The sequence below is a fragment of the Ranitomeya imitator genome, chromosome 7, assembly GCF_032444005.1.
Source record: "Ranitomeya imitator isolate aRanImi1 chromosome 7, aRanImi1.pri, whole genome shotgun sequence".
Lineage (NCBI taxonomy): Eukaryota > Metazoa > Chordata > Amphibia > Anura > Dendrobatidae > Ranitomeya > Ranitomeya imitator.
Window position 1 is genome coordinate 60428934 of NC_091288.1, and position 13032 is coordinate 60441965.

General features: G+C 47.4%; 1 protein-coding gene across 6 annotated transcripts in view; it reads left to right on the forward strand.

Annotated features, from left to right (window-relative positions):
* AGAP1 (ArfGAP with GTPase domain, ankyrin repeat and PH domain 1) overlaps window positions 1-13032 on the forward strand; it is a 484860-nt gene that overhangs the window by 427796 nt on the left and 44032 nt on the right. Inside the window, exon 15 of one of the 6 annotated variants that reach the window (XM_069733322.1) lies at window positions 10903-10977. The exons of the other annotated variants lie outside the window; for them this stretch is intronic. Coding sequence (XP_069589423.1) covers window positions 10903-10977 — 75 coding nt within the window. The remainder of the gene's footprint in view (window positions 1-10902; window positions 10978-13032) is intronic. 6 annotated transcript variants of the gene reach the window in all.

The following is a 13032-nucleotide window of genomic DNA, read 5'->3' on the forward strand; positions in this document are numbered from 1 at the left end:
CCTGTCCTCCGTTCCACCGCTGTGTGCCGCCATCTTCCCGGTCCTTGGCCTGTGACCTTCAGTTCAGAGGGCGCGATGACTCGCTTAATGCGCGCCGGCGCCGCCCTCTGACTGACCAGTCACAGCCAGAGGACCGGGAAGATGGCGGCGCACAGCGGTGGAACGGAGGACAGGTGAATATAGTAAGTGCTGGGGGGCCTGAGCTGGCGGCGATACCGGCACCTGACCCCCACAGCGCGCCGATGTGTCCCCGCCTGCTCAGGCCCCCCAGCACTCGGCGCCGAGCGGGTCAGAGGCAGCGGGGCCGAGCGGGTCAGAGCAGAGTGTGGCAGATGGAGCAGAGCAGAGTGTGGCAGATGGAGCAGAGCAGAGTGTGGCAGATGGAGCAGAGCAGAGTGTGGCAGATGGAGCAGAGCAGAGTGTGGCAGATGGAGCAGAGCAGAGTGTGGCAGATGGAGCAGAGCAGAGTGTGGCAGATGGAGCAGAGCAGAGTGTGGCAGATGGAGCAGAGCAGAGTGTGGCAGATGGAGCAGAGCAGAGTGTGGCAGATGGAGCAGAGCAGAGTGTGGCAGATGGAGCAGAGCAGAGTGTGGCAGATGGAGCAGAGCAGAGTGTGGCAGATGGAGCAGAGCAGAGTGTGGCAGATGGAGCAGAGCAGAGTGTGGCAGATGGAGCAGAGCAGAGTGTGGCAGATGGAGCAGAGCAGAGTGTGGCAGATGGAGCAGAGCAGAGTGTGGCAGATGGAGCAGAGCAGAGTGTGGCAGGATGGGGGCGCAGGATGGGGGCGCAGGATGGGGACGCAGGATGGAGCAGCGCATGACAGGATGGGGACGCAGGATGGAGCAGCGCATGACAGGATGGGGACGCAGGATGGAGCAGCGCATGACAGGATGGGGACGCAGGATGGAGCAGCGCATGACAGGATGGGGACGCAGGATGGAGCAGCGCATGACAGGATGGGGACGCAGGATGGAGCAGCGCATGACAGGATGGGGACGCAGGATGGAGCAGCGCATGACAGGATGGGGACGCAGGATGGAGCAGCGCATGACAGGATGGGGACGCAGGATGGAGCAGCGCATGACAGGATGGGGACGCAGGATGGAGCAGCGCATGACAGGATGGGGACGCAGGATGGAGCAGCGCATGACAGGATGGGGACGCAGGATGGAGCAGCGCATGACAGGATGGGGACGCAGGATGGAGCAGCGCATGACAGGATGGGGACGCAGGATGGAGCAGCGCATGACAGGATGGGGACGCAGGATGGAGCAGCGCATGACAGGATGGGGACGCAGGATGGAGCAGCGCATGACAGGATGGGGACGCAGGATGGGAGCAGCGCATGACAGGATGGGGACGCAGGATGGAGCAGCGCATGACAGGATGGGGACGCAGGATGGAGCAGCGCATGACAGGATGGGGACGCAGGATGGAGCAGCGCATGACAGGATGGGGACGCAGGATGGGAGCAGCGCATACCAGGATGGAGACCATATACCAATATAAATGCTCGCCACCCGGGCGTAGAACGGGTTCAATAGCTAGTATAATTATATAGCGGTATCATATTCTGCAGCTCTTTAATTCCCTATTAGTATGTCTTTGGAGAGTGGGAGGAAATCGGAGAACGCGGAGGAAACCCACGCATCGACACGGAGACCATACAAACTCCTTGCAGATGTCCTTGGTGGGATTTGAACCCACTGCTGCAGAATGATTTTCCCATAGCCAACCAGACAATATGATGGTGTCACAGCTCCCATTCAGAATGATGACCCCACACTACCCTCAAAAAGTGATAAATTGACTAAACAAATGAAACCCTCCTTACCTATCTCCCATTCCCCTGTCTCGTTTCGCTCTGGTCTGTGCACTGTAAGGACTGAGGCTGCACGCCGCAGGCACATGTGACGTCATCGCTCCTGCTGCACTGGGGCTCAGAGCTGAGGATGCGGATAATGTGGAAATGCTGGTGGGAGACCGTGGTGCTGCGCCACACCGGGATCACATGGGGCCGCTACGGCTTGAGGCCCCTTCATGCTAAAGACATGGTATCACTTAATAAGATGGAAATGCTCATTTCATAGAGAGGTCTTCTAGCTACTCCACAGATTCAGGCAAAAAACAAAGGCAGCACACCAGTTCAGGGTCAAAAAATGTGGCTATTTAATGGCCCAATATGGCTACTCCAAGGATAGGCATACAGAGATAGATACACAGTTTCCATCCAGAATGATCCTGTAAATCGTGCTTGGCCCACATCTCATCTGGGTCAGTGCCATCTGCAGAGGATCCGGTGCTTCAGTGATCACAGCTATGTCTTAATCTTAAAGCCCTCTAATTAACCCTTTGAAATGTGATCTGCTAATTCTGTCTGTGGCCATAGGATGTGCAGAGTCCCATGTCCTTGGCTTTTTGCACCTGGTCATCCTGTGTGGTCACTGCGCACCTGTACACGACCATCCAGGATTTTCCTTAATTATGGAGTAAGAAGATGACAGAAATACTAGTGACACTCATTGATTCCTCTACATGCTCTGAGGTGCCACAGTGAACTGCACCATGGCAGAGAACGTAATTGCATTACAAGGAATACAGAGCCTGTAATTCAAAGATGTCAATTGCATTTTTAAAGGGCCAAGATGGTTTTAGTAGCATAAATGAAATAGATGAACCAGTAACGGCAGCATCTGTGTGAAAGCAGCAATATCCTTAAAATGTGCACTTTATCAAACCCTTTAAACACAGTTGTTCTCCTCTTGTGTATCCATATCATGCACAAAGAGGTTTTACATCTATTGTATACCAAGCAGCATGTCTACCTGTATTATACATGGAGCGGAGTATCTGTCTATTATGCATAGGACATTGTATGTCTTTGTATGTGTATTTTTTTAAAGATCAACTGGGGTGTTTTTGTATTATACTGGGAATGCGATGTGTTTCAGTGTTACACAAAGAACAGTGTGAATATTCTTAAGATTTGCTGGGCCCAAGACAAGAATTTCTTGTCATGTTTCCTGTCCTCCTCTCCCACTCTATATGTGTTGGTGTCTTTTATTGCATCAATTGTTTGCGGTTTTAAACACGATCCTTGAGTGCAAAAATGACCATTTACTATCCAGATCTGGTACAGGTTATATAGTTACGTAGGTTGAAAAAAGACCCAGGTCCATCAAGTTCTACCTTTCTCCACCAATACATTTCATCACTAATATACCTATAACCCGCAATGTTATGTGTATCAAGGAAATCATCCAGCCCTTTTTTAAAAGCTGTTATAGTGTCGGCCATTACTACCTCCTGTGTTCGGGCATTCCACAGTCTGACTGCTCTAACTGTAAAGAACCCTTTCCTGTTTAGCTGCCAGACTCTCCTTTCTTCCACCCGTAACGAGTGCCCCCAAGTCCTCAGTGTGGTCTTTGGAAGGAATAAGTCATGTGCCAGTGTTTTGTACAGATCACACATATTTATACATGTAAATGAGATCTCCTCTACGGCGTCATTTACATGTATAAATATGTGTGGTTGCATCGTATTCACCTCTGTTACTTCTTTCTAATCTTCCATGTGTCTGTACCTTTCTTCACAACCCCTTTTATTTTTTATTCATCCTTCATTTTCACCCCTTAAGTGTCCTTTTCTCCTCTTCATCTTCCCGCAAGTACCTGAATGCATTTTCTACAAACCTCTGGCACCTTGGATATCTTTTCCATTTCTGTATTATTTAAATTTCCTTTTCTTAATTTGAGTCCATAAGTTTTTTTTTACCCCTTTCCCTTCTTGATGCTGCTGTCAGTAGTGATAATGGCATGTGAAGTTAGATCAATCAGCCTATTAGCACCCCTACAGCGCAATCTCAGGGTTCCTAAGTGCACAGTGGCCTCCACAATCCTTAAATGGAAGAAGTTTGGGACCACCAGAAGTCTTCCTAGACCTGGCCGTTCAGCCAAACTGAGCAATCGTGGGAGAAGAGGGGCAGCACGGTGGCGCAGTGGTTAGCACTGCAGCCTTGCAGCGCTGAAGTCCTGGGTTCAAACCCCACCAAGGACAACATCTGGTCTCCACTCGCCCTCCATTATCCCCTGTACTCCACTCTTTCTCCGTTATCTGCTGTCCTCTACTCGTCCTCCATTATCCGCTGTCCTCCACTTGCCCTCCATTAACCGCTGTCCTCCACTCGCCCTCCATTATCCCCTGTACTCCACTCTTTCTCAGTTATCCGCTGTCCTCCACTCTTCCTCCATTATCCGCTGTCCTCCATTATCCGCTGTCCTCCACTCGTCCTCCATTATCCGCTGTCCTCCACTCGCCCTCCATTATCCGCTGTCCTCCACTCGCCCTCCATTATCCCCTGTACTCCACTCTTTCTCAGTTATCCGCTGTCCTCCACTCGTCCTCCATTATCCGCTGTCCTCCACTCGTCCTCCATTATCCGCTGTCCTCCACTTGTCCTCCATTATCCGCTGTCCTCCACTTGTCCTCCATTATCCGCTGTCCTCCACTCGCCCTCCATTATCCCCTGTACTCCACTCTTTCTCAGTTATCCGCTGTCCTCCACTCGCCCTCCATTATCCGCTGTCCTCCACTCGCCCTCCATTATCCCCTGTACTCCACTCTTTCTCAGTTATCCGCTGTCCTTCACTCGTCCTCCATTATCCGCTGTCCTCCACTCGTCCTCCATTATCCGCTGTCCTCCACTCGTCCTCCATTATCCGCTGTCCTCCACTCGTCCTCCATTATCCGCTGTCCTCCACTCGTCCTCCATTATCCGCTGTCCTCCACTCGTCCTCCATTATCTGCTGTCCTCCACTCGCCCTCCATTATCCCCTGTACTCCACTCTTTCTCAGTTATCCGCTGTCCTCCACTCGTCCTCCATTATCCGCTGTCCTCCACTCGTCCTCCATTATCCGCTGTCCTCCACTTGTCCTCCATTATCCGCTGTCCTCCACTCGTCCTCCATTATCCGCTGTCCTCCACTCGCCCTCCATTATCTGCTGTCCTCCACTCGCCCTCCATTATCCCCTGTACTCCACTCGCCCTCCATTATCCCCTGTACTCCACTCTTTCTCAGTTATCCGCTGTCCTCCACTCGCCCTCCATTATACGCTGTCCTCCACTCGTCCTCCATTATCCGCTGTTCTCCACTCGCCCTCCATTATCCGCTGTCCTCCACTCGTCCTCCATTATCCGCTGTCCTCCACTCGCCCTCCATTATCCGCTGTCCTCCACTCGCCCTCCATTATCCGCTGTCCTCCACTCGCCCTCCATTTTCCCCTGTACTCCACTCTTTCTCCGTTATCCGCTGTCCTCCACTCGCCCTCCATTATCCGCTGTCCTCCACTCGCCCTCCATTATCCCCTGTACTCCACTCTTTCTCCGTTATCCGCTGTCCTCCACTCGCCCTCCGTTATCCGCTGTCCTCCACTCGCCCTCCATTATCCGCTGTCCTCCACTCGCCCTCCGTTATTCGCTGTACTCCACTCTTTCTCAGTTATCCGCTGTCCTCCACTCGCCCTCCATTATCCGCTGTCCTCCACTCGCCCTCCATTATCCCCTGTACTCCACTCTTTCTCCGTTATCCGCTGTCCTCCACTCGCCCTCCATTATCCGCTGTCCTCCACTCGCCCTCCATTATCCGCTGTCCTCCACTCGCCCTCCGTTATCCCCTGTCCTCCACTCGCCCTCCATTATCCGCTGTCCTCCACTCGCCCTCCATTATCCGCTGTCCTCCACTCGCCCTCCGTTATTCGCTGTCCTCCACTCGCCCTCCGTTATTCGCTGTCCTCCACTCGCCCTCCATTATCCCCTGTGCTCCTCTCGCCCTCCATTATACGCTGTCCTCCTCTCGTTCTCTATTATCCGCTATCCTCCTCTCACCCTCTCCCCCTATTATCTCCTCCTTTCCTCAAATTATCCACTGTGTTCATCAACTGAGATATGATAAATAAATATTAGTCACCTCCTGGCGATCTTGCGTGGCTCCACCTTTAGTAGCGGCATTTGCCTTTTCAGGCCTCTTCCTGTTGAATAATTAATGACACAGGCAGTGAGTGCAGTGACATAATCGCACCACCTACATCAACGTGCCATTGTGGAAGCTGGGGTGGCTTCCTGCAGCACTGCGCCAACGTTCAGTTCTATCAGTGTTGATACAATTATATCTCACCATCCTTGGCTCCCCCGCCTTGCCACTCTGCACACAAGATTGTAATGGATGTGGGCCCCCGGGAGCCCTGTACCCCGGGCGATCGCCCAGATTACGGCTATCACAATCCTTACTTTTACTTTTCAGCCTGAGCTTCACGTGTTTTCATCTCTTTCCCTCTTGTCTTGTCATACTTATTTTCTGCTTCCTCTTCCTTCTCCTGGCTCTTCTGCTCACATGAAAGTTTATCTGGATTATATACTGAATTTGTTTGTTTTTTTTTGTTGTCTGCTCCTCACATATATCATTGTGTTACATGACAATATATGTATCAATTTCCTATATAAAAAAAAAAAAAAAAAAGACGTTTCTCAGTATTTTTTATAAGGGGGTCCAGTGATTTGCAGCACTTATGTGTACTTTATTATGTAGCGTATAAGATGTGCCACCTTGTAAGATGGACCTGTATCTCCATGTATACAGTTACATGAAAAAGTTTGGGCACCCCTATTAATATTAAGCTTAATGTTTTATAAAAAATAGTTTTTTTTGTTACAGCTATTTCAGTTTTATATATCTAATAACTGTTGGACACAGTAATGTTTCTGCCTTGAAATGAGGTTTATTGTACTAACAGAAAATGTGCAATCTGCATTCAAACAATACTTGCATAAGTATGGGCACCCTTATCATTTTCTTGTTTTAAATACTCCTACCTACTTTTTACTGACTTACTAAAGCACTTGTTTTGGTTTTCTAACCTCATTGAGCTTTGAACTTCATAGCCAGGTGTATGCAATCATGAGGAAAGCTACTTAAAGTGGCCACTTGCAAGTTGTTCTCCTGTTTGAATCTCCTCTGAAGAGTGGCATCATGGGCTCCTCAAAACAACTGTCTAATGATCTGAAAACAAAGATTATTCAACATAGTTGTTCAGGGAAAGGATACAAAAAGCTATCTCAGAGATTTAACCTGTCAATTTCCACTGTGAGGAACATATTAAGGAAATGGAAGAACACAGGTACAGTTCTTGTTAAGGCCAGAAGTGGCAGGCCAAGAAAAACATCAGAAAGGCAGAGAAGAAGAATGGTGAGATCAGTCAAGGACAATCCTCAGACCACCTCCATAGAGCTGCAGCATCAACTTGCTGCAGATGGTGTCACTGTGCATTGGTCAACTATACAACGCACTTTGCACAAGGAGAAGCTGTATGGGAGAGTGATGCGAAAGAAGCCGTTTCTTCAAGCACGCCGCAAACCCAGTCGGCTGAGGTATGCAAAAGTACATTTGGAGAAGCTAATTTCTTTTTGGAAGAAGGTCCTGTGGACTGATGAAGCCAAGATTGAGTTGTTTGGTCATACAAAAAGGCGTTATGCATGGCGGCCAAAAAACACAGCATTCAAAGAAAAACACTTGCTACCCACAGTAAAATTTGGTGACGGTTCCATCATGCTTTGGGGCTGTGTGGCCAATGCCGGCAGCGGGAATCTTGTTAAAGTTGAGGGACGCGTGGAATCCTTTCAGTATCAGCAGATTCTTGACAATAATGTTCATGAATCAGTGACAAAGTTGAAGTTGCGCAGGGGATGGATCTTTCAGCAAGACAATGATCCAAAACACCGCTCCAAATCTACCCAGGCATTCATGCAGAGGAACAATTACACTATTCTAGAATGGCCATCCCAGTCCCCAGACCTGAATATCATTGAACATCTGTCGGATCATTTGAAGAGGGCTGTCCATGCTCGGCGACCATCAAACTTAACTGAACTGGAATTGTTTTGTAAAGAGGAATGGTCAAAAATACCTTCATCCAGGATCCAGGAACTCATTAAAAGCTACAGGAAGCGACTAGAGGCTGTTATTTTTGCAAAAGGAGGATCTACTAAATATTAATGTCACTTTTCTGGTGGATTGCCCATACTTATGCACCTGTCAAATTTTGTTTGAATGCAGATTGCACATTTTCTGTTAGTACAATAAACCTCATTTCAAAGCAGAAACATTACTGTGTCCAACAGTTATTAGATATATGAAACTAAAATAGCTGTTGCAAAAAAAAACTATTTTTATAAAACATTAAGCTTAAGATTAATAGGGGTGCCCAAACCTTTTCATATAACTGTATATACAGAAAGTATTCAGACCCCTTTACATTATTCACACTGTTATATTGCAGCAATTTGGTAAATTAAAAAAAGTTCATTTTTTTCTCATTAATATGCACTCTGCACCCCATATTGACTGTTAAAAATAGAAATGTAGAAATTTTTGCATATTTATTAAAAAAGAAAAACTGAAATATCACATGGTCATAAGTATTCAGACCCTTTACTCAGACACTCATATTTAAGTCACATGCTGTCCATTTCCTTGTGATCATCCTTGAGATGGTTCTACTCCTTTGTTGGAGTCCAGCTGTGTTTAACTAAACTGATAGGACTTGATTTGGAAAGGCGCACACCTGTCTATATAAGACCTCACAGTGCATGTCAGACCAAATGAGAATCACGAGGTGAAAGGAACTGGCCAAGGAGCTCAGAGACAGAATTGTGGTAAGGCACAGATCTGGTCAAGGTTACAAAAGAATTTGTGCAGTGCTCAAGGTTCCTAAGTGCACAGTGGCCTCCATAATCCTTAAATGGAAGAAGTTTGGGACCACCAGAAGTCTTCCTAGACCTGGCCGTCCAGCCAAACTGAGCAATCGTGGGAGAAGAGGGGCAGCACGGTGGCGCAGTGGTTAGCACTGCAGCCTTGCAGCACTGAAGTCCTGGGTTCAAACCCCACCAAAGACAACATCTGGTCTCTCCGTGTTTGCGTGGGTTTCCTCCGGGTTCTCCAGTTTCCTCCCACATGCCAAAGACATACTGATAGGGAATTTAGATTGTGAGCCCCATCGGGGACAGTGATAATAATGTGTGCAAACTGTAAAGCGCTGCGGAATATGTTAGCGCTATATAAAAATAAAGATTATTATTATTAGAAGAGCCTTGGTGAGAGAGGTAAAGAACCACCCCAAGATCACTGTGACTGAGCTCCAGAGCTCCAGAGATGCAGTAGGGAGAAGGGAGAAAGTTCCACGATGTCAACTATCACTGCAGCCCTCCACCAGTTGGGCCTTCATGGCAGAGTGGCCCGACGGAAGCCTCTCCTCAGTGCAAGAAATATGAAAGCCTTCATAGGGTTTGCTTAAAAACACATGAAGGACTCCCAGACTATGAGAAATAAGATTCTCTGGTCTGATGAGTTGAAGATAGACCTTTTTGGTGATAATTCTAAGGGGTATGTGAGGAGAAAACCAGCACTGCTCATCACCTGCCCAATACAATCCCAACAGTGAAACATGGTGGTGGCAGCATCATGCTATGGGGGTGTTTTTCAGCTGCAGGGATGAAAGCGGCCAAGTACAGAGATATCCTGGGTGAAAACCTCTTCCAGAGGGCTCTGGACCTCAGACTTGGCCGAAGGTCAAGACACTGACCATAAGCGCACAGCTAAAATTACAAAGGAGTGGCTTCAGAACAACTCTGTGACCTTTCTTGACTGGCCCAGCCAGAGCCCTGACCTAAACCCAACTGAACATCTCTGGAGAGACCTGAAAATGGCTGTCCACCATCCAACCTGATGGAACTGGAGAGGATCTGCAAGGAAGAATGGCAGGGGTCCCCAAATCCAGGTGTGAAAAACTTGTTGCATCATCCCAAGAAGACTCATGGCTGTACTAGCTCAAAAGGGTGCTACTACTCAATACTGAGCAAAGGGTCTGAATACTTATGACCATGTGATAGTTCAGTTTTTCTTTTTTAATAAATTTGCAAAAATTACTACATTTCTGTTTTTGTTCAGTCAAGATGGGGTACAGAGTGTACATTAATGAGAAAAAAATGAACGTTTTTGAATTTACCAAATGGCTGCAATGTAAAGGGGTCTGAATACTTTCCGTACCCACTGTATGATCATCTTATTTACTGCACATAGCTGAAATTTATATGTGCACAAACAAACCGCGTCCATGTATACAGCACAGTGTCCGCCTGTTATGTGCAGAAGCATCCTTGTTACTAGGCACAAATTTGTGAAGACCTTTTGCTTCTGCACTGGATGGCTTGTCTGTCTATTATTTAGTGTACAATGGACTAAATTTGTTTAATTTTAATTTTTTGCATAAATGTATTGTAGTAAAAGGATTACATCTGTCCAGTGTGTACATCTATACAGTTTTGCTCAGTTCAGTATGTAAATCTATATACCGTAATCAAGTCCTATTCGTAGCTCGCATACACCCTAGACAGTTACCAGTCTGCAGGGTTGCATGGTGTTTACCGCCCTGTACCTGCAGTTATCTCTTCACTTTTCTGGTGGGTGTATATCTATTTTTTTTTTTTTTTTGTAAAAAAAAAATAGTGTTAATTGGCATTTGAAAGAGCACATGTGTCCATCACCTTGAGGAGAAGCCTTGCATACCTGGAAGCAGGAGTGCTGTTTATGACTTTGCATTGGGAGCCATGAGACGCGTGCCTGTGCCGCCACATGGGTATGTCCTCGTGTGTAGAGGGAGGCGGCAGTCATCCTTAACCTTGTGTTCATATCTAAGGTTGCTTCGTTTTAACCAGTGTTTTCTAGCAGGAATCCTTTTGATACTCCTTTCAAATTCCTAAGGCCCCTGTCTTTCTGTCCTTCTCTCCTTTCTTTTTCCCCATTTATTTTCTTTCTCTCCGTTTTCTCCTTCCCTTTTGCTCTCTGGATGCAGCTAAACGCAAAGCATGGAAACTAAACCGTGTTGGCAGCCTGCGAAATGTTTACAGCGGCAACGCCAACACCGAAGGTAACACGTGCCCCACACCGAGGCCCCCTCTGACCCTGCTCTCTGCATGTGCTCCCCTACTTTGTTTGCACGTTTCCCCCATTGATCACACTGCTTCTTCTTCTGTTGGTGTTTCATGTCCTTGTTCTTCAGCTACTCCCATCTCGTGATGTGCCGCACCATACCTTGTGCCAAACAGTATGCTGCTTAGTGATAGCGAGTGACCATACGTAGCCAGCCGCCACCTCTTCATACACGTGTACTTGTGACCTCCTTGTAACCTTTGTTGTAAAATCGTACATCTGAGCGACACCATGATTCCGAGCAGTGCGTTCATTAATGGTGGTGGTCCAGTGTGTTTACCAGAAACGTGCATAGGGCTTCTCCATGCCTTAATGTACGTTTGGCCATTCTGTCAGTGCATGTCATCACTGAGTATTTTCTGTGTTTTTAGTTTGCTCATACGAGACCTTAAAGGGAACCTGTCATGTTTTACATGCAGTCCAATCTGTAGACAGCATGGTGTAGAGATGGCTGAGCAAAATGATATATAGATCTGTATCAATGGCTTCAGTATAACTTGCATGTTATCCATTGAAATCCCTGGTGTTTGTATGTATAGGAGTCCAGTGGGTGGTCCTACTCGTGATTGACAGTCATCTGTGCATGTACAGACATACTGGGAAGACTGAATAGGACCACCCACAGGACTCCTATACATAAAAAGACCAGGGATTTCAATCTGGAGGGCTCCAACACTCGGCACCCACACCGATCAGCTGTTGTCACCCCCATCAGCAGCTGGATGTAAACCGGGTACAGAGCAGGACCCCACATCTCCATACATTGGAGATCTGCAGTACACAGCGGTGGCCACTAGGCCGTGTATGGAGCTGTGATGTACCACACACACTGCTGGGGCTGGGAGCGCCGGATGGGTGGGAGTCCCGGCTGTTGGAACCCCATTTATTCTATCCGATTCGAAGAATAGCTCATCAGTATCATAGCAGTATAAAAAAACTTTTAATAAATCCTAGCTTATTAGAAAACAAATGGAGTGTTCCTGACACCAAGACCTCTGGATGAAATGTTAAAATGTTCTATGAAAACTGGTAACTGGTAAAGTCTTGCAATGACCTTTCTGGGAAACTATTCCATTTTCTGTGGTGTGGTAAAAAAATAATGTGAGTAGGTAATGCATTGTGAAGTCGCGTCATTATACACGTATGCACAGGTCGTTTGCTCACTCCAGTAATAACGCTCTGCACCAAGACATGTGGATAAGCCCTGGTGGTGAGATTGCACTGGACTCACTGGCTCCCAGGAACACCAGTCGGGTAGGATTTCATGGCAGCTATCTGGGTCTTAGTTATGAAAAAGACCCCCAAAAATGAAACTGGAAACGTAATTTAAAAGCGAAAAAGTGTCCCTGCAGATGTGACCTTGGCGCTGGCATCACTCCTGCGGCTCCTACACGTCTTGTCAGTATCGCCTATTGGCTCCTAGGTATGACGATGACATGACGGCATAAAAGAGAAGATGACTGATTACATCCCAGCTGCCCTGATATAGAAGTTGTACGTACGAATGTGACGTGTTGGTATACTACTACATGGAGCGTATAGACATGTAATGATGTGTACTGCGCCCAGAGAGCAGTAATATAATATATATCAGTGTGCATGTACTGGTGTCTCTAGGTATATAGCTGGCTTATTTAGACGCGCAGACAAATATATATATTACATACACACTCACATAGTGTCTGTGCTTGTGTGTGTCTGTGTAATGTGTTCGTATCAGGTGTAATGATCTGTAGCCAAAAACAATTGTGTTCTGTGACATTTAAGTAACAGCTTTTTAATTTGTTTTTTGTTTTTTCCCCCCCTCTCCCTTCTCCACTCTCCCGCGTCTTTCTCTCGTTCCTGAGCCTTGATGCCCTCCCCCCGTCTCTCCCCCGCTGCTCTTATGGCGGACGCCATTTGCATGCGCAGGCTGCCGTTTTGTTAAAGGTCAGAGAGGTCAGGGGTCACAAATTGACTTGCTGGATCCCGGTTGGGGGACGCGTCATGCCGC